Source organism: Chenopodium album, chromosome 19, assembly GCF_948465745.1.
Source record: "Chenopodium album chromosome 19, dcCheAlbu1.1, whole genome shotgun sequence".
NCBI classification, from domain to species: Eukaryota; Viridiplantae; Streptophyta; class Magnoliopsida; order Caryophyllales; family Amaranthaceae; genus Chenopodium; species Chenopodium album.
In genome coordinates this window covers 43282002-43309699 of record NC_137852.1, presented here as the reverse complement: position 1 = coordinate 43309699, position 27698 = coordinate 43282002, and the positions used below count along the sequence as shown (strand labels likewise).

Genomic DNA, 27698 nt, shown 5'->3' with positions numbered 1-27698 from the left:
CTATTGATCTAATTTATGATTAATGTTATTAAATTGAGGATTTTGGACTTTTTTTAATGAGAATGCAGGGGAACCCAATTCGCCCCAACCTCGAATTCGGATTTTCGCCTTTCTACCACGGTCGAAGGAATTGTCCCCAGGCTGCTCTTCTTTTCACCCGAAACAAGGCAGCCGAAGTCCCCGCCACCCTGTAGATCTATTAAATAAAAATATATATAGTCATGTTGTAAGAATTATATCAATAAATTGTTTATTACGGAGTAATATTCGGTTATTACTTATTAATAATTTTACATAAAAATGATAAACAATATTGTCGGTCAAAGAATTACATGTTTGAGTGATATATTTCACTTAAAAAATTTAAATACGAAGGGAATACACTTTATAGATGTCTCGAAGAGACGAAGGGAATACACACTTTTAACTCTAAATCCATAGTGCTAACTGCTAAGATCCTTCCAACATTCCATATCATATTGTATCGGTGTCTGATGCTACTATGGGCTGTTTGGCCCATTGGTAAGGTAATTACATAACTTAATGAGGTTGGGCTTTTTATTTAGAACTAGGTTAAAATCCCGTGCATGCACAGTTGTTAAATATTTTTTACAATAATATTAATACTACTACATAAAGTATAAAAAAGATATTCATAAATTTTTCATTTGGGTATATAAGGAATATGATTGTCAAAGTGGAAAGAAAATATCATACGGTATAAATAGTTTACTTCTAGATTTTGCCAAAAAAAAATGTGTATTGGTGTACATAATGTTTTCAGTTTTAATTCAAATTATGGACACCCTTAAGTGAAAGTGTATTGGTGTACATAATGTTTTCATAAAATGTGGCCCATTACTTTTTTGTACAAGGCCCATTATTTAGTTTCCAAATAATGGGCCACAGGCCACATTTGGTCGCACTTTTGAGAAATTGGCAATTGCTTCAAACCAATTGGTATTCTATGCACCATGGTGCACAGTAAACTACATGCTCCAGCCCACACGCGGCCCAACAAACACAGCCCAAACGAAAAAAAAAGCCAACCCAGTAAAACAAAACGGAATTCCGTTTTTTTAAAAAAAATAACCGTTTTATTTTAGAAACCGCCATTTCATTTTTTTAATGATTTTAAAACATTCTCTCTCTTCTCATAAATTATAAAGCTTCATCTAATAAATTCATATGCAATTCTCTCTCCTCATTTCATTTTTCTCGCTCAACTCTAATTTCTCTCTCTAGAAACTACAGAAATTCCATGGCGAACAAAGAAGATTCACCGAAAACACCTACAAAAAGGTGAACATCTCTCCAATAACTTTGATTTTTACTCGATTTTGATTAATTTGTTAAATTTTTAGTGTTTAATTTTTTGAAATGTTAAATAATAGATATAATTTTTTTTTTTTTTGTAGAAAATTGAAACAAAGTTCGTCTATTGATGATGAAGACGATAATAAGTAAGTAATTACAGTAAAAATCAAATTACTGGATTTTTACTCGTTTTGTTCTAATTGCTAACAAAACGAGCAATTTAAACCCTAATTTTTGAAATTGAAAAATAATTTGATACAAAATTTTGTTGAACAGGACATTAAGTACGATGTTCAAAACGAAAACACCAAAAACGAAGAAATTGGAAGATATCAAAGCAAGTCCAATTGTTGATCACAAAATTTTGCAAGAATTAAACAAAGAAATTTCAGAAAGTCCATCAAACAGGTATATTTTGAACTTTTAGTTCATATGATTTCATTTCAATGTGACTTTATGTTATTTTTTTGAAGAAGAATTATAAATACTCAACTGAAAAACCCAGAATTTTGCATTTATGTTTTTATATATGCATGAATGTTTATCCATTTTGATTATGTATTGATATATTTTTGAACAACCAGAAAAATCTTTTGAACAACAATGAATAGCCACTGAACATATTTCATTTAACTATGTAATGGAATTATAGATAATAATTAATTATTAAGTTTTAAGATGAAAACCCTTTAAAAAATTTTGAGAAATAAAAAAAAAAAACAGTGAACAAACCACAATATTATAACTATATTTGATTGTATATTGATGAATTATGATAATTTGGGATATTTTTTTGAACAACCCATGAAATACATTTGAATGACAAAAAATAATAACTGAACACCTACAAATTTAGTTTGAGTTTTTTAAAAATAATAACTGAACACCTACAAATTTAGTTTATAGCAAAATATTAATAAGAAATAATATGTAAATTTGGTTTATATTCATATAAAATTTAGTTTATATTCATATAATATGTTGATTTTGTTGTAATTTTACTTTATTAATAGTCCAAATGCTGGAGGGCCCACTGAACAGCATACTGAAGCATCTGAACAACATCCTAAAGCATCTGAACTACAATCCCAACCCACTGAACACCAAGAACCAGAAAAATCTTCTAACTTACCTCCACAAATGACTGTAATCCCATCAGAAAGTCAATCAAACAGGTATATTTTGAACTTTTAATTCATATGATTTCTGTTCAATGTGAGTTTATGATATTTTTTTGAAAAAGAATTATAAATACTCAACTGAAAAACCCAGAATTTTGCATTTATGTTTGTATATATGCATGAATGTTTATCCATTTTGATTATGTATAGATATATTTTTGAACAACCAGAAAAATCTTTTGAACAACAATGAATAGCCACTGAACATATTTCATTTAACGATAAAATGGAATTATAGATAATAATTATAACTATATTTGATTCTATATTGATGAATTATAATAATTTGGTTTATATTTGGTTTATATTCATATAAAATTTAGTTTATATTCATATAATAAGTTGATTTTGTTATAATTTTACTTTATTTAACAGTGCAATTGCTGGGGAGCACACTGAACAGCATCCTCAAGCATCTGAACAACATCCTAAAGCATCTGAACGACAATCCCAACCCACTGAACAGCATCCTCAAGCATCTGAACAACATCCTAAAGCATCTGAACGACAATCCCAACCCACTGAACAGCATCCTCAAGCATCTGAACAACATCCTAAAGCATCTGAACGACAATCCCAACCCACTGAACACCAAGAACCAGAAAAATCTTCTGATTTACCTCCAGAAACTTCTGTACCCTCATCAAAAATTTCTGAACAACAAAAAGGAACTCCTGAACTCCAACCTAAAATTTCTCAAAATACTCAACCAAATTCTGAAAATCCTGATCAACCTCAAACAAGTGCTGTGGTCCCAAATGCACAATCAGGAAATCCTGTTGGTTCTAAGTTCCAAACTGAAGAACCAAATATTCCTGAAGAACCTATAGGAAATTCTGAACCAGAAAACAGCAATGGTGAAAATAATGATCAGCCCAATGCTGACCAACCTCCAGATAATTCTGAACCAGAGGGAAGCAATGGGGACAATAATAGTCAGCCAAAGCCTAGGTAAATTATTACTATGTTTTTGATTATCTTATTATATTGTAATGTAAATTTAAATACATAAATGTAAATATATTTTTAACTTATTTAAAAAATTGAAACAGGAGAAGGAAGCACGTGGCTACAAAAAAAAGGAAGAACACAACACCTACAACACCTACAACAACAAGAGTGTTGCGCAGCCAAAGTAGCCCATTGGAAGCTGAGGCTATTCCAGAATCAGAATTTAACAGAGTTCAAAAGATTAGAAAGGGGGTTCAAAACACACAGAAGGGAGTTCAGATCAGAGAAAAAACTGATGGAAAGGAAGGAGGACAATCATCAGGAAAGGCTGTTAAGAAGGGAGTTCAGAAAAAGGGGAAAGAAGTTCAGAAAAAGGCTGAAGAAGTTCAAAAAAAGGACAAAGGAAAACAAGTTGAGAAGATTGAAAAAAAGAGAAAGAGAAAAGTTGATGAAGATGAGCTGATTGATGATAATATAGTGAACTTGAGTGATGATGAGGAGATTGAAGATGATAAGCTAACTGTTAGAGTGGGTCATGTTAAGTTTATGAAGTTTGTAAGTAACTTAACCCCACTACAAAAACAAGCAGTTGAGGATATGGGATTTGGGGCATTTCTTTCTGTGAATTTGCCTCAAAATGATGCAGTATTTTGTGCTTGGCTGTTAAAACATTTTGAAGAAAACAGCAGCACTCTTTACTTGCCACTCAACAAAACTGTGGAAATCACTGAACAAGATGTTCAGATTGTATATGGAGTACCAAGAGGTACCAAAGTTGTTACAGAAAAAGAACCAAAAAAAACAGAAGAAGAAGATGAAGATTTGGAGTTAGTGACTCCATTGATGAGGTGGAGGGAGATGTGGGGGTGCAAAACTGGAAGCCCTCGAACACAGTGGATATTTGAAAAATATGAAAGTGAGGAAGAAAAGAGGAACAAGAGGGAACAGCAAGCTCTGCACAGAAGGAAATATGTCGCGGCAGACATAGAGTCTAAGGAGAAGAACACAGGGGAAGCAACTGAAATGTTCAAAATAGACTTCCTTGTGCTTGCTGTGAATTCGATGATGAAAACAAGTCAAAACCTTCACTGCCACTACAAATTCCTTCACTCAATTCAAGATTGTGATGAAATTAAGGAATTGAATTGGTGCAAATATGTGCTACAAAGTCTGATTTCCACAGTAACTGAGTGGAAACAAAACACCAAGGGTTTTTACAAAGGACCACTGCCTTTCCTGTTGGTATGCTTCTGACTTTTGTTATTTTAAATTTTTTGTTCATATTGTATTGTATAATGTTCAAAAATTATACTTATTAGTTCAAAATTAAAAAAGGCATATGATCAAAATATGTTAGCTTTATAATAGCATTTATATTATAACTTTTATTCTTATGTTCAAAAGTTTTTGTATGAGTGTTCAAAATTTAATTTCTTATTTTCCTGTGTTTGTTTAAAGATTATTTCTTATGAGTGTTCAATATTTTAATGGAATATATTAATATGTTAAAAATTCAAGGTTTATAATTATGTTTGTTCAAAATGTTAATGCATATCTTGGTTTCATTTTTTTCAAAATCCGTAATGGAAATAATATTTTGGTATGCTTTTATCATGTCACAGTTGTTGTATTGTGATCGAGTGCAAAAAAGAGGTATTGAGCAACCAAGGACATACCCAATAATTTCAGCTTGGAATAGAGATATGATTCAAGAGAGAATGAAATTAGAGGGAAAGTCTACATTTGGATTGGGAAGTGTACTAGAAAGAATTCAAATACCTGGACAGCAACAACCAAAAATTCAACAACAAGAAAGTGTTGAATCATATGAGAATTTGCCAACCAAGGTTCATTTTATATTCTGTTCAAAATTCTTTTCCAGTGGTTCAGATTGTTATGAAACATGTTCAAATGATTTAGTCAACTTATTATTTTCTTTAAATTAAGTCCATTTACTTTTCTGTTCAAATTTTATTTATAATGGTTCATATTGTTATGATAAATGTTCAAATGATTTAGTATAAAGTTCAAATACTAAAGAACACTTTAATACTTGATAATCAAATCAGTTACATATTCATTCTTTATAGTTCTGATGTTCATCAATTTATAATGCATGTTCAAAATACTGTAAACTTAAGTGAATTATTTTACATTGAAAACAGGAGGAATTTATGGATGATTTGATGGAGATTGTCAAGACTTTGGGAACTTGTGTTTCAAAAATGTCTGAGAAGCTGAAGCTAGGGAAAAATCTGTTCCCTAACAACATGATAATCAAAAGTGTTGAAGGTCTTATTGGGAAAAGAATGAGTGATGCTTCCAATTTGAATGAAGATGAGGCCTTCTTTGGAACTGAGGCTTTCTTGAAGGCTATTGATCAGATTGAAAGAGAATATTTGGAAAAGAAGGAAGCTGAGAAAAAAGCAACAGAAAGAAGAGAAGCTGAAAAAACAACAGAAAAGGAGAAAAGAAGAGAAAGAGCAAAACAGAAGATGGGGGTGGAGTATAGCATGGAAAATGCTTTTGATTTTGAAATTCAAACTCCTCATACACCAAATGCTCATTCTACAATGGAAAGTGCAGATCAAGGAGGTGAGAGTGCTGTTGTTGGGAAAAGTACTCTTGATCTAACACTTACCATAGGCAGAGGAGAGAAAGATCATGAAAAGGAGGTTTCTGATATCAGGGGAAAGGGAAAGGCAAAGGAGGTGCCTATTGAAATGGCAGCAGCTGATGCACCTGGAAAGTCAACAGATTTGCCTTATGAAGACTTTTTTGATGATGCCAGTGAATTTGCCAACTTCTTTGAAACCAATGATGCAACACTTGATGATATTTTGAGGAACCCACTTTCAAAGGACTTTCACTATCAAGGGTAATGTAATTCTATCTGAACATCTAAGTGTAATTTTTTGGACAGTAGGGTATTAAAGAAAAAGAAAAACATATGTAAATTTATTGGAAGTAATGTAAGAAATCTGTAATTTTTTGGACAACTAGGATAGAAGCTGAAAAAGTCAGCATAAATATTTTGGATGAAATCAGAACAAGTAGATTTATATATGTAATTATAAAGTATTGAATGATATATTTACTATATTAATTTTTTATGTTCAAATAATTTTATTATACGCTCATATGTCTCTGTTGTATGTTCAAATCTACAGATCTAATGAAGAAGCTGGAAAAGAAAAAGGAGTTTCTGAAAAATCAAAGGGGTAACTGTATAAAAGCATATATATTCAATAAATGTTCATTATCAATTCACATACAGTTCAGTTATATATACGTGTAGTTCAAAAATGTAGTTCAAAAAAACTAACATTACTATTATATTGCTACAATAGGCCAAAAACAAAACAGGATGTGGATGCAAACAAAAGACCACGAAGAGAAATTACAAAATTGCCAGCTTGCCTAAAATCCCCATTCATGATTAAATAAGTGGATTTGTTCAAAAACGTTAGTGCAATGCAAGCAACTTTATCTGATTATGCGTTCAGTGAAGGTCCTAATGAGTAAGTTTTCTAAAATAATTTAATTGTTCAAAAATTTATTTAATTTGTTCAAATATTTATTTATATAATTCAAACAATAAATTGAAGCTTACCTTGTATTGGCAGTGAAGTACTGTACCATGATGGAGAAAATAGTGTAAATAGGGAAGAAATGAAGACACTTGGAACAGATGAAGAAGTGGACACTGCAGTTATCGATGCTTGGGCTCATATTCTGAACACCAAAGGCAAAAAACATAGCATTTACTTCTCCACTATGCCATACGTAAGAAAAACTATTTTCATACCTTATTTAATATTTTTTTACAAACTGTTCAGTATATTTTGACAAGTGTTCATTATATTTATAATAACAGTTCATTATTTTAATGGTTAATTGCAGTTGATTGTCTGCACCAACAAAGGTGAAAGTGTGAACACCACAAAAGAAGTAAGACATGAGAAGTTTGTTGAAAGACTGAATTATGAAATGGAAAACAGTGGTATCTCAAACACAATGAAATATAGGGAATTCTTCTTTCCCGTGGCTGCATTTGGTCATTTCTACTTGCTTTGTATCAACATGTACAATAGCACAGTTGATTTGATTGATAACAGGAAGCTTCCAATGAATATAAAAGCATCTACCAAATATGAAGATAATCCTCAAAAAATGGTAAAGTACTAAATTATTTTTTGTTCAATTTCTACTTAGACTGTGTTCAGTATATAGACTTCAGATGTTCAAAAAGTATATTTTAATGTTTTCAGCTAGAAGCTTTTGCATATTTTATGCGAACAAAGGATTATACAGGAAGCGATGTTGCTAGAGTCTTAAGTTTCAAGACTGATTTGATCAAGATGAAATGGAGAAGCAATTTGGATTCTAAAAATTGTGGTGTTTACTTGATGAAACATATGGAAACATACACAACAGAACCTTTGGTTGAATGGAATTGTGATTTGAAAGCAAATAATGTGAGTATCAAAATTACTGTTCAAATGTTTTATTGTTATGTTCAAAGAATTTCATATATTGTTCAAAATTATATAATTTCGGGTTTAATGTTCAGGTTGATCAAATAAGGAAGCTTAGAGTTCAATATTGTTCAGAAATAATATTAAGCCCCACCAACAAGGAAGGATACAGAGTGAAAATGGCAGCAAGAAGAAGAATGGAGGAGAATTAAAATTTAGATTTATTGACCATTTCAAAAAGACATTGATTTTATGTAATTTGTTTGAATTTGGAGTTTGATGAAGACAAATATTGTTTGAATTTTTAATTTGGCTTGAAATAGACATTTATATGTAATATTTTTATTAAATGTTGACATTAGCATTGTGTTCAAAAATTGATCGTTAGTAGTTCATTTTATAAAACATGTTTGTCAATATATAATTTGATTAAAAAATAATAATAAAAACTTTATCATGCAAAAATGTTCAAATATATTGAAAACATATAAGAATTTGAATATTATTACATATTGAAATCCTATGAAAAAGTGTTCAAATATATTGAAAAATTATGAATTACTTGTCTTGTCAAACATTGATAACATTGCATCATAACTTGAAACATTCGAAGATCCAGAAGCATGAGACCCTTCATTCCTTGCATTGCGACCGGCATCAAAATACTAAAAACACAAAAATTAAACAAACAATAATAATAAAAAAAAACAATAATACAAAATAAAAATGTTCACACTTACTTGAGCCCATTTACTAGTTTCATATCGAAAACTTCTGTTATGATTCACTTCAGATACCTTCCTTTTTTTAGCCTGAGAACCACTTGAAACCTTTATAAAAATATACAGTTCAGATTATAATGCCTTAAGTTCAAAAAAAATGAGAGAAAGTTCAGAAGAAAAAAGTTACATTTCTTGCAGAAAACTGAGAACCAGTTGCAGGAAAAGTAGTTGAACCATGATGACCATGAACCTAAAGAAAAATAAGGTTAGTTCAGAACTTAAAGTTAATAATTCGAAAAAAACATTTGTCAGTAAAATATAAAAATTACATTTGACAAAGGTGGCTGAGTAGCTCTTGAAAAAGATTTTGTATTTTTAGCTTGAGGTGGCTGAACATTTGTTCTTGGAATGGTTTTTGAAGCTTTTGATGCTGATGGCTGAGAAGAATAAAATCCTGACAAGTTATTGGATGATTGACTTTCAAAAACCTACAGAAAATTAATTATAGTTCAGAATCTGAAACCAAAAGTTCAAAATTAATCTCAAAAAGTTCAACAAAAAAATTACATTTGATAAAGGTGGCTTAGTTGTTGGAAAAGAATTTGAAGCTTTAGATGAGGATGGCTGAGAAGAATTAGTTGAAGCTTGATGACCAAAAACCTGCAGGAAATTAAAAATAATTCAGAATCTGAAAACAAAAGTTCAAAAATAATGAGAAAATATTCAGGAACAAAAATTACATTTGATAAAGGTGGCTTAGTTGGTGGAAAAGAATTTGAAGCTTTTGATGAGGATGGCTGAGAAGAATTAGTTGAAGCTTGTTGACCAAAAACCTACAGGAAATAAAATATAGTTCAGACACTGAAAACAAAAGTTCAAAATTAATCTCAAAAAGTTCAGAAAAAAAATACATTTGATAAAGGTGGCTTAGTTGTAGGGAAAGAATTTGAAGCTTTTGATGAGGATGGCTGAGAAGAATTAGTTGAACCTTGTTGACCAAAAACCTACAAAAAATTCAAGTTAATTTAGAATAATAAAACAAAAATTCAAGAAAATATTTAAAAAAATTAAACAAAAAAATTACATTTGAAAAAGATGGATGAGTAGCTCTTGAAATATTTCCGGAGGAAGGCTGAACATTAGTTGTATTTGAAGCTTTTGATGACGATGGCTGGAAAGAATTAGATCTTGCAAAATTGTTGGATGATTCACCTTCAAAGAACTACAAAATTCAAAAGTTCAAAATATAACATTGAAAGTTCAAAAAAATGAAACTATAAGTTCAAAATAGAATAAAAAATTACATTAGCTGAAGATTGCTGAGTAGATTTAGTTGAAGGATTACTATTTTTGAATCCTTTTCCATTTGAACCTTGAGAACCAGCTCTGAATCCATCACTAAAAACCTAAAAGAAAAAAAAAAATTAAACATATCTAATACAAAACAGTTCAAAAAAGACAATTAAAATATTTTTTTAAAAAAATACTTACATTTGTTGATGAAGAATGAGAAGCATTGTTAGTAGCTTTACTATTTGTACTCTGAACATTCTTTTTCTTAGAAAGTACAGAAATATTTGGTCCTTGTGTTGTTGGATGTGAATAAACCAAAGGATCTCCATCATCATCTAAAACCTACAAAATTTTAAAAAATTATAAGCTGTTCAATATGAAAAAACAAAAGTTCAAATACAAAAATCAGAGGTTCAAAATTACCTCAACAACTAATTTTTGGACAGTAGCTCTGGCTTCGTCTTTGTATTTATCTACTTTCTTTTTCCAACCCTTAGCTTTATTACATGCTTTCTCAACAGTACTCTTTGGCCTGTAGTTCCTCTCACCCTTCTTCCTAGCTATTTTTGGATTGTTTATGAATCCTTCTTCATCACAATCTTCTTTAGCTTCTTCACCAACTTCAACCTCATCAATATGAATTGGACCCATAACACTTTCCACCTTTTCACGTAGCATTTGAAAAGTATACTCAACTTCATTTCGTGCTAAAAGATCATCTTGGCATGATGTCACTAACTGAACATACTTCCTAACCATTTGAACTCTCCAAACAGCAGAAGGGACAACTTTAACATCTTCACATGGCTCTTCATCAGAAACATGACTACACATAGCCTTCTTAGTCCACCTCTTCACTATATACTGTTCTGGTATTTTTTGAACACAATGAATATTATATATACGAAGAGAGTGTCCACATAACAACCCCATCTCACTCCAATACTTACAAGTGCAATTGATGTTAAAGGTGAATTTCTCATAAGTAACTTCATGCCTTATAATGTCCTTATTTGGCCTCCAAACATAATAACAAATAGTCTCATCATCTTCATGCTTTCGCTCTTGACAACAAGAAATACCTTTTGCAAATTGATCCTCAAATACCACATACACAGAAATAGTATAAATCTCCCTAGCGTGTATGAGCAAACTAACATTAGCTACAGCAAGATGACGGTTACCCCTCAGAAAACGGAAATCTTGCTTACTTTCTTTACTCCTCCATTCTGATATAACATCAAGAAAAGTACTATAAAAGTCACTCAAACCATCTGTTTTATTCAATCTATTAGAAACAGAATGATTTGTTGTTTCACTCCTTTGGGATGACAATACTCCACCTGAAAAATAATCCTTTGAATAAGCAGGGCACCATTTCTCTTTGATATCATACAAGTGATTTAACCAATCATTTTCTGAACACTTGTATTTTGTCATCATTCTATTAAAAACAAAAAACAAGATACCAATAAACAAAATAATAATAAAGAAGTTCAAAAAAATAAAAACAAAGTTCAAAATATATTACATACAGTTCATATATACTTATCAAACAAAAACAGTAAACAGATTAAAATTAAATAATTATTAATTCATATATAAACAAAGGTTCAAATAAAAAATAAATAAAATCAAATAATAAACAATAATGTTCAAAACGAAATAAATCATGTTAAATTCAATAAAATTAAGTCCACAAATATGTAAATATCGGAGTTCAAATTAAGACATCAGAAGTTCAAAATAAAAAATGCATAGTTCAAAAAGAATCAAAGAAAGCTTACCTTGGCCAGTAATGTTCAAATTCAGCAGGACTTTCACAGTATTTGAGCAAATAATCAAATACTTCTGGAAACCCTTTCAATACTCTGAGTCCTCCTATATTGGTCTTTGAATTCTCACCGAGGTGCCAAGTACACAAACGGTGCCGAGTGCTTGAAAAAATTTCTCGTATTGCTGCAGCAATTGCAGGTGCTTGATCAGTCATTAAGGTTATGGGGCGTCGACATTCTCCCATAGATCTCATAAAAGCCTCAAATAACCATACAAAACTGCTGGTCTTTTCATCAAGAACAAAACCCATACCAAACATCACATTATTACAATGATGATTCATACCAACAAAAGGCGCACAAATCATGCCATATTTGTTGGTTCTATAGGTAGTATCAAAAACCATCAAATCACCAAAAGCTTCATAATCCCTTCGCATTCTTCCATCCCTCCAAAATACACTACAAAGCGCATGATTTCCATCAACCTCAAACTCATAATAAAAGTCACTTTCTTTGGCTTGTCTTGCAGCAAATGACTTGATTAAAGCATTACAATCACCACCTTCTAATCTGCCAGCTTTTTCAGTAGCTAAAGCATTATAAACATCAGTAACAGTGTAGCATAGATTAGGAGATCCACCAACTTCTTTCCTCAAAGCACGAAGAGAATCCGTAACCCTAACACCACTAGCCTTCATAGTACTTATGAACTTCAAATGCTCACCTTGGATTTTCCTTTGGGACCTAAGGAGATGTCTTTTCTCAACAGGTATCATAGCATGATTGTGATCCATATTGTGTTTAACAGCAGTCCAAACACCTTTATCATCAATAACAAAATCAATATAAGCTTCACAACATGTACGATAATCCAACTTAGAATACTTCTTAGGCACCTTAGAAGAAGTATCCTTCAAACCAGCATTTGAACACACATAATTTCTGCCTCTCCAAACACTTGAATTACCAACATATCGAACTTTCCCTTTCCTAATACTAAATCCATGCCGAAATGCATAATCATTGTACATTTCATATGCCTCCGCATCACTTTTGACTTGTTTCCACTGCAATTCAGACTTTTCACTTTCTTTATAAACAACTTCATACTTATAAACTGCAATAAACAAACAAAATGCATAACCAACATTATTATAGTTCATATATAAAAGAACATAGTTCAAATAACAGAATAAAGTTGTTCAAATAAAAAATAGCATGATCATAATTACTTGTACAATACTATATTTTAAAAATATACAGTATCAAAGGTTCAAAAAGAACATGACAGTGTTCATAATAAATTTAAAGAAAAATATAACGACTAATACAAATATAAAAGAACATAGTTCAAATAACAGAATATGATTGTTCAAACAAAAGAATAGGATGTTCATAATTACTTGTACAATTCTATATTAAAACAAATACAAAATCGAAGGTTCAATAAAATGAAATAAAGGTTCAAAAATAACATGACAGTGTTCATAATATAGTTAAACTACGAAAATAACGACTAACAAATAGTAAACAAATAATATCATAAAATTCAACAAAATATGATAAAATTAATCACAAATTAATAAATTCCAAAAGATAATTTAATTAGTCCATCAACTAATAAATTGAACAATAAAACTAATTAAACCTAAATATTACGCAATGTACAAAAGCACATTAAAATTCATAAATCAACAATCAAATTCAAAACACTTTGAACAACACATACATATATCTAACAAATTCTGGACATAAATTGTTCGGCAAGAAATTAAAAAAGGCGAAAGTTCAAAATCAAGAATTAATGAATAAATTAATCAACAAATGATCAAAACCATCACAAATTACTAAAATACTATTGCAGAATCATATTAATCACAATCTAATAAAAAATTACAGAAAATTAAAATAATCTCATCTCCATAATAAGTAACTTTAAAAAACCTAATTATACAATAAATTGTTCAAAAATCAAATTGAAAAAACCTAATTAATAAAATAATCGAATTCAGAAATCTTACCTCCAATCTCAAGAACTTCAGGCACAGAAATCAAATCCATGGCAAAAACAAGATTGAAGAACAGAGCAATCAACAATGGTGAGGAAAGCACTGAATAAATCGAATCGAGAAAGTAATCTGATTAAAAAAATTGATAAGAGAAAACTAGAGGAGAGAGAAAATCGACGAGAGAATATTTTTGAATGATATTTGAAAAGGAAGAATGGAGAAATAAGGAAAGAATTGAAAATGGAAACTACGCGCGAAAGACGTTGCAAAATAAGGAAAAGAACAGCTGGGAAGGAGAAGCTACGTGGCAGAATATAACTGGTGGTGCACGTAGTTCTGTGTGCACAAGGGTGCATATTATAATTTGCGGCTTCAAACAAGGCGGATGAACTAGGAAGTACTGTGTAGATAATCAATTTAATGCATTATTAGAACACTACTCGATTATATTCTCCTAATTTTCTCTCTCCTCGTTTGTCTGCAACTTCTTCTGCTGCTGAATGGTGTTGGCGTCACAGTGGCGGATCCAGGATTCCGAACTAGGGGTAGCACTAGACAATTATAAAAAGAATAAGTAAAACATTGTTGTAACATAACATAATATAGTCAGCCAACACATGGATATAATGCGTTGTCTAGTCGTATGATAATTAACAATCAAATTCAAACATTTATATAGACAAGGTTTTTTTTTTTTTTTTTTTTTTTTTTTTTTTTTTTTTTACAAATAATTCAATTATATTGTAGATATCGATTATACTATTATAAACTTTCCACATGTTTATTTTTTATTTTGTCAAAGTTGCATACGAATATATACCGAAAACTTTGATAAAAAATTTTCCTTGTGCACATATGCATGCTAACGTAAAACTTTGACTGAAAATATCTTTAATAATTAAACTTATAACAATTGAATATTATAGTAATAAATTTGACGATTCCAACAAGTACCCACATAACTATATTTATTGTTATGTATAAATCACAAATATTAGCTAAAGGTGCTCCTTCTGTCAAAGTCAAAATCGTGCAGTGAATTAGATGAATTGTACAAAAAGTCAATACGTTTCTTTTATTTAAACACAGTTGGAGTATGATTTTTTATATTTATTTCATTGTAAATTTTCATACGATTATAAACAAAATTTAATAATGGCCAAATAAATGCAATAAATATTATGTAATGAAAATGAGAAGAATATAAAATATAACGGAGAGAGTATTTCATATTAATAAGGACTGTTTATAAAAAGTGTGAAAACGGAAAAAAGAAATTTATCATGAAAAGATTGTAATACCTTATCCTTTTGTTAATTAAATAGGAGGAAAGTGGAAATTCATTTGGGTTCAAAAAAAAAAAAAAAAAAAAAAAAAAAAAAAAAAAAAAAAAAAAAAAACTGATGCTAAGGGGTCTCGAACCGTGAACTTGTTGAACAAACATGTTCACCCATCCACCTCTCTTACCACTGAAGCAATGTTGGAGACCTTTAACAATATTACAGATTATAATATATATACATATTTAATCGATGCTTTTCCAGCTTTTTTTTTTTTTTTTTTTTTTTTTTTTTTTTTTGTGTGTGTGGGGGTAGCACGTGCCCCCCCGGGCATCAATGTGGATCCGCCACTGGTTGGCGAAGCATGGTTAATGGAGAAGACAAGCTTTATTCTTTAAGGTATGCATATATTCTCTCAATTTCCTTTTTTGGGTAGTGTTTAATTTTTCTATTGCAAAATTATTTGAGGATTTTGTCCATTTGTTTGGCATGTAAATGGATTTATGAATGCAAATTACTGTTTAGTTTCCTAATTAAATGTGAAATTGTGCAATTTTAAAGCTCCATTGTTTTAGAAAACTAAATTATTCATGTATGTTGTTGATTATCAACCATTTTATGTGATAATTTTTAAGGGACAAAAAGAGAGGGGAGTGGTGCTCTGGAGGTGTCTATTATACACTCGGGTGTCAATTTATGTTCTCTTGGGTCTATAATGAAAATTGTAAGGTTTGCTAGTTGATAGCGATGTTGAGGACTCAAGAAGTAGGAATGATATATTTGTGCTTAAATTTCTCATAAGCTTGAATGAAAATGATGATATTGGTAATATCTTTATCTCAATTATCCCATTAATTTTGTTTATTTTGTGGACCTTGGTCATTATTCAAGTTAAAATTTACTCGTCAATGATCGAGTTTTGAAAGCTACATATTTCCCTAGAAACACTTTCTAGGATGTTGAAGTTAAACCAATGGCGAATTATAGTTGGTGCTCCATTATTTCTGCTAGAATTTTTGCTAGAAAAGGAATAATTTGGAGTGTGGGAGAGGGTTCACGGATTAAGATATGGGTTATTGGAGATGTTTTGGTGGCAGCTTGTAAGACTTACAAAGCAATGTGCGAGATGGAATTTCGGAAGCTCTGGCAGAAAGATATGAAGAATAGAATATCTTCAATGTTCATAGTGGTTATGAGTCCAAGGAAGACAGGAGAGCTCTGAGTCTGAGTATAGCTCAGGGTTTGGCTTCATACTGGCTGACATTCTGAGTATAGCTTCCAAATCTGATTAAGTCCTGTTTTTCTGGTGTTAAACATAATGTCAGCGCCCATTGCTTAGCTAGCTTCAGTCATAATGTTGTAGTGGAGAGGCTTTGTATTGAAGAGGTCCCCTCAGAAGTTAACACTCTTGTATCCAACTGTACTATATTCATGAATGATGATTATAATCTCTTTTCCGGTAAAAGAAAAAAAAATCTAACAAAGTTGATTTTATTTTATTGAAGCTCAATTTCTTAATCCCCATCCTTTTAACCTTTGTCTTTAACTTGATCATTTCCATGGTTATTCATAGGCTCGCCATCAATTTTTCTGATTGCAACACATGAAAACTTTACATTGACTGTAAGAATGTTAATTTTTTTTGAGTAGCTGATTAGTCCAATTATATTGTCCTGAAACCAACAACTTGTCATTAGGTTCCTGTAAAAAATTCCAAGGGTGTGCCAGCTGTGTTTATTTGTGTTGTGCATAATCAGTGACTGCTCATGTAAAACATTCTCCATTATTTTATGTTTGCTCATGAATTACACTATAACATTATGCAGTTTCTGATGCATGGGTATCCTTGTGCTCTAAGCGAGGAAAAGTTGCTCTCTTTTATGGTATTCCCAATAGAGACGAGGTGGATTCTGTAGCTTAGAGAATATCAGCATGTTTGAAATCTAAGTGATATGGTGACTGAAGTATGGATGTGCAAACTCGTGAGAATTAGTAAATTTTGAACTTAAATCCTCATTCGAAGCTAGCATTGTTACTTTGTATTAGTGATAGATGGGGGGTGAAAACAGAAAGAAGCAGACCAATTGCAGCCTTATGGCCTTTGGCACCAAGGGCGATGTGTACGCTATCGCTGCAGTAGCTGGAGGTTTTGCCTGTGATCAGAGAAAGTATGAAGTTATTTTCATCAGTCACTCTCCCCATCAGGACTTAGCTGCAAACTTGGCTGTAAGTAATATAAGAATAATAAGATACATTCCAGTTTCTTCTCTACCTGTTCTTCCTCCTACAGAAAGTTATGAGAATGATAAGTCTCTCGCTCTGTCATTCTGTTGTTAGAAAAACACATAATGATAAGTTAAAAGGGAACATATGCTGGAGTGTCTTACAATCATGGAAAGGATCTATGGTGATGGCCCGAGCATGAAAGGTGATTTTGTTTTGATCAATTTGTTCGCTTTGGAAGGATGGAGTATTGCTGAACTGTTTCATGTTCAGTGTGTTGTTGCGGCTCTTTTTGTCGTAAATTACACGGCTCCTACTTCATTTCAGAGGCAGTTCAGGCGAGAATTTCCTCTTCTTTACCAATACCTGAAACTCTGATAGAGGCTCCTGATAATAAGCTCGGATGGAAAGATGTGATTCATTGGATGTGGCCGCTAATTACTGAAGATTGGGGATCATGGAGGAGCGATGAACTGAATCTTAGCCCTTTGCCTTTTACAGACCCAGTGATGGGTCTTCCTATGTGGCATGAAAGGCCATTGTCTTCCTTACTGTTGTATGGATTCAGCAGAGAGGTTGTTGAGTGCCCTGATTATTGGCCTTCAAATTCTCTGGATTCTAGGTTTTGGTTTCTCCCTTCCAAATGGAAGTTTTCATGCAGCAGCTGCAGTGATATGATTGATTCAGGGAGCAAACTCTGTTCAGCACATACAGGGCTACAAAGCTTTCTTATTGCTAATTTATCAATGCCTCGTGTTTTCATTGGTTTTAGCTCAGCTTGAAATTTGGGTTTCATGAGGAATCCTAGAGCATTGCCTATGCATCTTACAAGCTGCTGTAGAGATCACCAAGTGTAGATTCATCCTTCTGACAGCTGGATATGAACCACTGGATGTGGCTGTTCAAATTTTTTCTGCTGAAGTGGATCCGTTAATATTAATTCAAAGTATCAGTTTAAGCTATGGGATCTGTCTGTGTAATGACCATTAAATTTGCATTTCGGGTTCTATTCCCTACGGTTGGCTCTTCCAAAAATGCGCTATTGCTATCCATCACTGCAGCAGCATTGAGAGCTGGAATTCCTCAAGCTGTATGCCCGTTTATGCTTTTACTGGACCGAAAGGATGTGCTGGCTTGGATTATCTCCTGAGCCATTGAAAAGAAATATATTGCTTCCCAAAAATTGTGATGATGTGAACATCAGGGAAGGTGCTTATGCTTTGAAGAATGCTATAAATTGTGCTATGAGTCCACAAATTTCTCAGGACTCATGAGAATTAAGTCTCAGAGGCTGTCAGATTCTCACAGAAGAATTAGCTAATGACAATACTGTAAGTGACTAATTTTGGCACTTTTTATTTATTATAGCCTCCTAGAAGCATATAGTGGTTGGTGATTGATATTAGAATTTGTTCCACTTTCATCGTTACCTAGGTGGTGACTTAGCATTATTCATTGTGAACTATTGAAATCTCTGAACTGTAAGTTCCTATTAAATTACAAATTCAAATTTTATCTGCATACACCGTACTGTTAACCCGATGCTTCTAAAGAGGGTTTCAGTCTTTCATACTAGGTTGGGAAGGAGTGTCTCCGTGTCTGCTATACTCAACCTTCCATGAATAACTGCAAAGAAAAATTTATTACCCTTATCCTTAAAATTGTTATCCAGCCTAAACGACTAGGCAAGGTATCCTAGAGTTGAGTTCCTTATACTTTGAGTGTGTTCTACTGTGATGTCCAACTACCCTAAACCAAATTACTGGTATGTATACATGTTTATTATGATTGGTAGAACTTGCATGATTTTTTTGAGTTCCTTATTCATGGTTTTTGTTTGTTTTAAGTTTTTGCTGCATTATAGATTAAATCATATAATCTTACCTAAAGAGACAATTATACTATGGATTTGTTGAAAATTGTGCCGGAATATTATTAAGTAAAATTGGTAAAAACCACTTTTTATGTTCAATTTTTTTGAAAAAACCACCTTTTATGTTTTTTTTTTTTTTTAATTAAACCACCTTTTAAGTATCTGAATTTTTAATTGCACCACCCCTATTTCAAATTATGACGAAAAAAATAACTAAAACGTCAAAGGGGCCCACAACTTGTGACTTTCGCTCCTAAATCATGTATTTTTTTCACCTCCAAAAACATTTGACCCTCCCCTTTATATATATGCATGACTAAATTGAGTAAAGCTCTAAATAACCAAACTTAATTTTGCTACAAAAATTAAATTGTAGTATTTGTTTATTCTCAAAACCTAAATTGAGGTAATTGAAGTGGATGGTTGAGATGGAAGGGAAAGATTTGCTATGGTTAATGATTTGGAAGTGGATGGTTGAGATACAATATGTTAGATTTGAAATAGGGGTGGTGCAATAAATAATTTAGGTACTTAAAAAGTGGTTTAGTTAAAAAAAAAACTTAAAAGGCGGTTTTTTCAAAAAAGTTGGACAAAAAAGGTGGTTTATACCAATTTTACCTTACATCTATTATTTGTAGGATAGGGAGTATAACGATATATCTCATCTCTGTTTCTCTGAGCTGTCTTTGTTTGGAATATTTAATCTGAAGAGAGAAACTTTGACTGTAAGTATCCTTTATCAAAATAAAATACTTGTATAATACTGTTAGATTAGTTTCACCGGTGATTCAAAATATGAACTTTTACTATTATTCCTTGCTTCATTATTTCATGTGTAATACTAATTTAAATTTAATGATGCTTAATTATGTTCATTGTAATTGGGTAAAAGATACTAGTAATTAGAAGGGAAAAAAAAAAGTAGAGAAACAGATAGTGTGATAAACTGGTTACAGTTGACATATTTTGACTCATATAATATAGGAAAATTTGAATTTTGGTACCTCGAATATGGAGCTAATTGAATTTTCGTACCCATTTAAATTCATTAGAATTTCGTACCCATTTAAAGTATTAGATTAAATGCTTATTGTTTTTTTTTTTTTTTTCTTAAATAGATCAATAAATGCTGTTTGTTAATTTATTTTATTTATTTTATTTATTTTTTGTTTTTTTTGTTTCTCTATACTTTATTTATAGAAAAAGGGCTTGTGTCTTCAGCTTAAGTTCAGCTTAGCTCCAATCAGTTCAGTCCCTAATTAAATAATATTTTTAATAATCTACAATAATAATAAATAAATAAATAAAAAACCCGTAGGTAGTATTTACCACAATTTATTATTTGAGGTTGAAGTTTAAGTTGAAGTTGATAGTTGTGATAAATTTTTAGCTGCTCTTAATCGAATCTAAATCCTAAATGTAAAGGATATAGGTAACACCCAAAATAGAAACGTTAAAAAGAAACGGAGGGGAGTATAGCTGATGTGGATTAAAGCCCTTTATCCTAATAAAAGATCTAAAATCACACAATTAGAATAAAGATTCGTTCTTGACAAGAAATTCGAACAAAAAACGAGTCAAAGTAACCGGATATGACCTTGAAAACGACCACTCATGGAACGGATTCAATGCCTAATCAAATTATCTAGACTACTCCAGATACTTTGATAAACAAATCTTAGACTACTCCTAGAACTAAGAATTGCACGTTTTAATTATCAAAACAACTCCTTGAATTGAAAACTAGCAAAGAAAGTGTTTAAACAAAGCTAAACAATTGTATTGAATTAATCTGATTTCCTTTGACTCTAAAGGCCGCGAAAATCCCTTATTTATAGACTAAAAATAAGCTAATTCCATCCCTACAAGGATTAGGACAAACCCCTAACCTTACCCCCTAAGTATCCTAACAAAATAGGAAACTACTTCTAATTAGAATAGGAAAACTAATCTTAAACAAACTCTAATTAACTAAGAGTTTTTCTAATATACTTAGGAAGTTTATACCAACTAAATAACAGAAAACAAAATTAATCCTAAGTGCTTAAACCAAGAAAAACCCTTTCAAGTGAAAGGTAAAAGGTAAAAACTTGCAAGCAAAACTTAAAAAAAAAAAACTAAGTATAAAATTTCTTCTATTTCATGTCGCCGCCGTTCCACCACCACACGCGCCGCCCCTTGCGTCACGCGCCGGCTCATCTTGTATCCGGGTTCAAGGTGATTCCGGGAAGGTGGCGTGTGGGCCCCATCTCGGCGCGTGGCCTCCGTCAACCTCGCCGGAATCGGATAGCTGCACACCTCCTTCCTTGGCGATCAAGCTTTCTTCTTTCTCTATTAATCTAGTGGACCTTTCCTTGTTTATTTCATTATTTGGGCAACCTATAACGAATCTGTTTGGACCTTCTAAAAGTGTCTTGGGCCCTTCAAAAGAATTAGCCTCTTGATTCACATCAATAGCTTAATAAATACGCAGTGCCTTTTTGGTGCAGCAGGCCACACCATGTGGCCTGCTGCCAAGTCAGCAAAAATAATGGGAGTTACTGGTATTGTCAAGGTTACTTGTATTTTTCAGGTGTTACTTGTATTTTTTTTTTCAGGAGTTACTTGTATGATTACTTATTTAGGGGTTATTTATAATTATTTTTTTTCAAGAGTTATTTGTATGAATTACTTATTCAGGGGTTACTTGTTTTATTTTTTTTTCAAGAGTTACTGATTACTTGTATTTTTTTAGGGGTTACTTGTTTTTTTTTTTTTTTTTAAGGGGTTACTTGTATGGATTAATTATTCAGGGGTTACTTGTATGAGTTAATTCAAGAGTTACTTGTATGATTAATTATTCAAGGGTTATTTATATGAGTTACTAGATTATTTAAGGGTTACTTGTATGCATGGGTTACTTGTATGAGTTACTTATTCAAGGTTACTTGTTCAAGGGTTGCTTGTACGTATGCCCTATACCAAACCAGTAACACCCTACAAGTAACCCCGACCAAAATTAGTAACACCCTACAAGTAACCCCTGACCAAAACCAGTAACATCGTACAAGTAACTCTTGAAAAAAAAAAATTGTATTCAGGGTTACTTGTTTCAATTCTGGAGTTACTTGTATTCTGGGGTTACTTGTATGGAACACTTGAATGGGTTGAGTAACCCCAGATCAAAATCTCGTACCAAACCAATAACACCCTACAAGTAACCCCTGACCAAAACTAGTAACACGTATACAAGTAATCCCATAATACAAGTAATACAGACAAGTAACCCCTGACCAAAACCAGTAACACCCATACAAGTAATCCTAGAAAACACCTACAAGTAACCCCTGACAAAACCAGTAACACCCATACAAGTAACCCCAGAAACAAGTAACACCATACAAGTAACCCCTGCCGCACCATGTGGCCAGCCGCATACAAAAATTTGTTATAAATACGATAGTAGTTTTAATTTTATATTATTAAAAGTTATTACAATTGTATTTTTAATTGCTCACTCATGATCTCATGGAGTTGCAACTTGAGGTTCAGGTTCAAATTTAGAGCAAACAAAAAATTGTGTCGTGTACGTGTTTCTGCATTTGTTGTTGGACAATTTCATGTTGTTTACAAAATCTATCAAAAACTGTGTAAATTGTAAGATAGTTGTCTAATTTGACCACTTTATTTAAAGGGCTGTGTTGGGGTTGATTTCATGTTATGGCTTTGTGTTTTCTCTTAGTAACTTCGTGTTCGTGTTGTGCCGGTTTCGGTTCAATGCATGATACGGAATAACTCATTGAGGTTCAGGTTCAAAGCATAATTTTTTTTAATTATTATTATGTATTGTTTTTTTATGAAAAAGGTTCAAAGCATATTCTGTTAAGGTTAACGTTTTTCATAAAAAAAAAAAAAAAAAAGGTTAAGGTTAAATAAAAGTTAAAGCAGCGGACAAAAAGTCAATGGAGTACAAACTATTAGGTTCAGTGCATAACTTCAGTGAATTAAGGTTGATTGTGGGGTCTAGAAAAGCTGTGATGCCATTATATAAGTATTTTATTTTTTTTGAAAGACATTATATATGTATTTGGTCATTGACTAATTGGAGTAATTTCTTTGTTAAACACAGTCCTAATTTTTCTTGTTATAACTTTCTTCATTTCTTTACCAATTTTTTGTTTCATTTCAATTTAAAAATTAAAATGAAGTTGGTGTTCCTTTTGAGGCTAAGGAAATGGCAACTATCTGAGAACTAGATTCTAAAGGTCACTTGATTTTGACGGAGGATCCAGAGGCATGGATTAAAAGTAACCCTGCTTCTCGCCTAGCCATGGTTAGAAGCTATGAATTTGTCGCTATTGTGGGCGCTCTTGCGCAAGTCTCGTCAGAACAAGGTGGTAATTCTCAGATTTATAAAGGTAAGTGTGCTGCTAAGTGCTAACCATACATATAATTAACAGAGTTTAAATTCATCAAAAACTGATAAAGCCTTAATATTGTTTTTGTGCAAACAGATTCTCATTTAAATGGCATTAAAGATCCAAATTATGATAACAGCCATCATACTGCTTTCAGCTCACAAAATCAGATCACTCCTTGGGGAAATGGAAATTTTACGACAAACTTGCCTGGAACTTGTTCTTTCGGTGTGAACAACCAACAAGCTATACATGATGGGCAAATAGGCACCATGACATTGGAAATTGAACATGGGATTACTCCTCCAACTTGTCAGCACATATCTTCATGTGATGGAAATAGTTTTATTGGTGGCTGGAACAACCATCGTGCTTTAGAATTGGGACATAACAACAATAACTCTCAAAGTTATGATGCTAATGGTATTAGAAAAGAGAAAGAAAGTACTCCAGAGGCAATCCTGGAACCGTTGCCTAGATTTGTCGATGCTGCAGAGAAACATGATGGTTAGTTTCCATTCTCTACAATGTTTTTAATCACTCTTATCTTAAATTGTGAGGCACACATCATGAGTTCCCGACATCCCATTCTAGATGCTTATTTAATGGTTCTTCTATTTCTTATGAACTCTATTTTAACCTTATCTAGAAAATTATTTAAGATAATGGGAAGTTTTTAGTTGTAGAGTTTTGTGATCTTAGTTATGTTAAAACTTTTTTTTTTTTTTTTTAAATCATTCAAAATGGGTCAAACTCAGCCTTTATAATTTCAAATTCTTAATAAAATACTGTAATATTTTCTTGTCTTCCTTATTTCATTACCATGTTGTCTGAGTCGACAACTTATGATTTTACAGGATATAAATCGTGCAAGGAAATGCCAGACAATATAAATGTCGTGAATTGGAGGTTGAAATATCATTGTAGCATGCAGTCCCCTCCTAGAGATATATGGAAGGCTGAGCACTTAGAGATCTCACTCTGCACTTGCTCAGAAGAATTGTTTGCAAATTTGAAAGATTCAATGAGCCTTCGGCACCTTGCCATTAAGGATTGCTTTCAGCATCATGTCAAAAAAATTCCCAGGATTTTTAGTGTGTTAGCCAATATTCAGTCACTTTCTATTCAGGGTATCCACTTTGAGTCCCTTCCTAGCCTCACAGGACTTTCCAGCTTGTCAAAATTATACATTGGAGGAGTCAATTTGCCCCCAAGGCTCGAAAAGTTGCCTGCAGATTTGGATAAGTTGGACAGATTAATGGTTGTTGACATTCATGATACCAAAGTCAAGTGCCTTCCTTGGAGCATCAAGAAGCTTCAAAAGTTGCGATTTCTATTCTTGCCTCTGGATTTCAGACTCGAAACATTGCCATGTCAATTGATTGAGTCTGTTATAATTACAGTAGACTGTATGCACATTCGAAAAACCTGGAAAGAACTCAAAACTGAGATGGGGCTATTATCATTTCATGGTGTTGGAGGTAAGTGTTTCCAACATTACTTGTATCTATGACAATTTTATGTTGTCAATTATTATACTCTTTTTTAAAATCCGTTTGTGGTAATTTACTGTACATGAGTTACTAATATGCCAAAGTATGCAAATAGGAATGGTTAATTATTTATTTATTGTTCAGCAAATGCTCCTGGATTACAATTTTTGTATGTTTTGCTCTAGATCCTCTATTTAATTATTTGTGCTACTGCTTCTTAGTCGTCATCCTAATTTGAAAATGGCAGTTGATGAAGCTATGAATTTTTCAGCTATATCTTCATCTGGTTATCTCCAATTGAAGGAGGATCCAGGACTATGGATTATGAAAAACTATGATTTATGTGTTTCGGTGCGTAGCTTGGAGTTAGAATTGCCTGTTAATTTGCTGATGATAGGAGATTCCATAGGGGAGCTACCAAATCTCACCTACCTCTATATCTCTGGTAGTATTTACCTCGACTTGAAGCACCTCTCTGGCGTAAGCACGACGCTTAGACATCTTTCTCTTCAGCATTGTAACATCGCGTCCCTCTCTGATTGCCTCGCAAAGCTATCCAACTTGGAGTCTTTATGCCTAGATATAGGGGACTCTAACTTGCCAGATAATTTGGATATGTTGGTCAATCTTAGACATCTCTCTCTACATCATGGCAAGGAACAATCTGAATTTGACAACGTCGCAAAGCTGTCCAACTTGAAAGCTTTGGATCTCTTTCAATGTGATCTCGAATCATTACCTGAAAATTTAAAACTTGCTGCACTTAAGCTTTCTGGTTCTTACATTAGATCACTTCCTACAAGTCTTCATCGCTTGGAAATCTTGCACGACAAAGGAAGATGCGAAAGAACAAAATGTGATGTAGCCTCATTAAATTTGAAACAGTTAATTCATTTGGAGAAACTTTCGGTTACATGCTACTCCATGAAGTTGCTTCCTAGCTTAGAAAGACTGCAAAATCTGCAAGAATTGCAACTCAAAGATTGTTTCAGCCTTGAAGTATTGCCGTATTATCTGGGTAAATTGGTTAAGTTGTGCACTCTGGATATTAGTGGTACAAGAATCAAGTCAGTTCCTGATAGCATCACAAAGCTATCCAATTTGGAGCACTTGATCCTTCCAAAATGTTTCCAACAGGACAGCTCTCTTAAGTATCCTAATAAAGGGTTCATTAATGTTACTACTGATGACATAGTTGAACTGTATTTCGATGACATGAGCGATGATGATGATGATTATGAAACCTCAATGGAAATGAGCTGTGATGAGCAGACATTGCCACATAAACTACATGCCATTCAAGTTCGTAGAGGTATGTGCTATTGCATGATTCTATTACGTCATTTATTTTACATTGCAACTAATTATTGCAAAAAAACAGAAAAAAAAAAAAAAAAAAAAAAAAAAAATTCTGCTAGGCTCATTATAAGGTCTAGCAGAGTTTTTTTGTGTTGTACTAGTCAATAAATTTGATTTCTATGTGTAAACAGATCCTTGTTATAACAAAGGAGAGACTTCAAATCTAAGTGGTGAGAGTAGTCATGCTATTCAAAACACTGTTAGGTCTATTACTACAGAAACTGAACTTGTATGTGAGACAAAAGAAATCGATTGTGGAGAGATCAATCATGCTTTAGAAAGTGAGCAGAATCATATCCCTCAAAGCAATAATGTGAGGGTTAAGATGAAAAGAAAAGATATTACTCTAGAGATGCTACAACCATTCTGGTCCAATCACACAACGCTAGTAGACGCAGCAGAAGAACTTGGAGGTATGTTTTGCATTCTAAGTCAAATGTCTTATTGTTGTGTTAATTTGTTTATAATAAAAATAATTAATCGCTCCATATCGCAATTTATTCAAGAACTTACTTCACCTGATGTTAAATTATATAAATGATGCATGTTTTAATTTTGACTTTCCTAAATGATTAATCATACTTGATTTCAATTTGCAGTAAAGAGGTTTACATTGAAACGAAGAATAAAAGAGTTGAATGTCATGTGGCCAAGAAAAGGAAAAAAACAACAGCTTGATGCAAAGAAGAGGAAACTCAACACTAAAGCACCATTTGGAAGTGATTGCTCACAGCAGAATTTGGTGAACCTTGGTAATTCAGCAGCTGATAATGCGGAAAATGTGGAGGAGCATATAATGGGATCAGACCAGCATACGTTGCCAAACCATGTATTTTCCAACTCCAATGTTTTCATCAACTTAACTCCGGATACAACAATGGAAGCCAGTAGAGGGAACTTAATGGAAACCATAGATAGTCATCAAGGCGCCGAAGTGCATTTGGATGGTGCAAATGAGCGTACACTATCAGATACTCTGCCACAAAATGAGAAATCTAGCAACTTCACTGTGAAGGCTGGGTATAATGATGATATAGTAAGATTTGATTTCTCATTGAGTTACAGTATTGACCAGCTCAAGGAAGAAGTTGCCAACCAACTAGAACTCGAGGTTAACAAATTCAAAATAAAGTATCAAGATGAAGATAAAGATTGGGTACTAGTGACCCGCATCTCTAACTTAGAGCATGCCTTCAATCTTTCAAGATCATCTAATGATAGCAGTGTTGTTAGATTGTTGATTGTTCCGAAAACTTAATTTAATGTTTATTTGTTTTAATTCTGTATCCCATCTGTTTTATTGTATAGGGCAAATATTATTTATAAATATAATGTTTTATAGCA

At 32.4% G+C, this 27698-nt stretch overlaps 2 protein-coding genes across 2 annotated transcripts; both read left to right on the top strand.

Moving 5' to 3' along the window:
* Positions 1–23122: 23122 nt before the first annotated feature.
* On the top strand, positions 23123–24241 carry LOC145593511 (uncharacterized). The gene is made up of 2 exons (XM_081649765.1): positions 23123–23502; positions 23599–24241. The coding sequence occupies exons 1-2, from the start codon at positions 23415–23417 to the stop codon at positions 24012–24014; spliced, it is 504 nt and encodes a 167-aa protein (XP_081505891.1). The 5' UTR covers positions 23123–23414; the 3' UTR covers positions 24015–24241.
* A 1066-nt stretch (positions 24242–25307) lies between these two features.
* LOC145595783 (uncharacterized) lies at positions 25308–27698 on the top strand. The gene is made up of 3 exons (XM_081652205.1): positions 25308–26307; positions 26486–26767; positions 26954–27698. Exons 1-3 carry the CDS (start codon positions 25320–25322, stop codon positions 27610–27612), a joined length of 1929 nt encoding a protein of 642 aa, XP_081508331.1. The 5' UTR covers positions 25308–25319; the 3' UTR covers positions 27613–27698.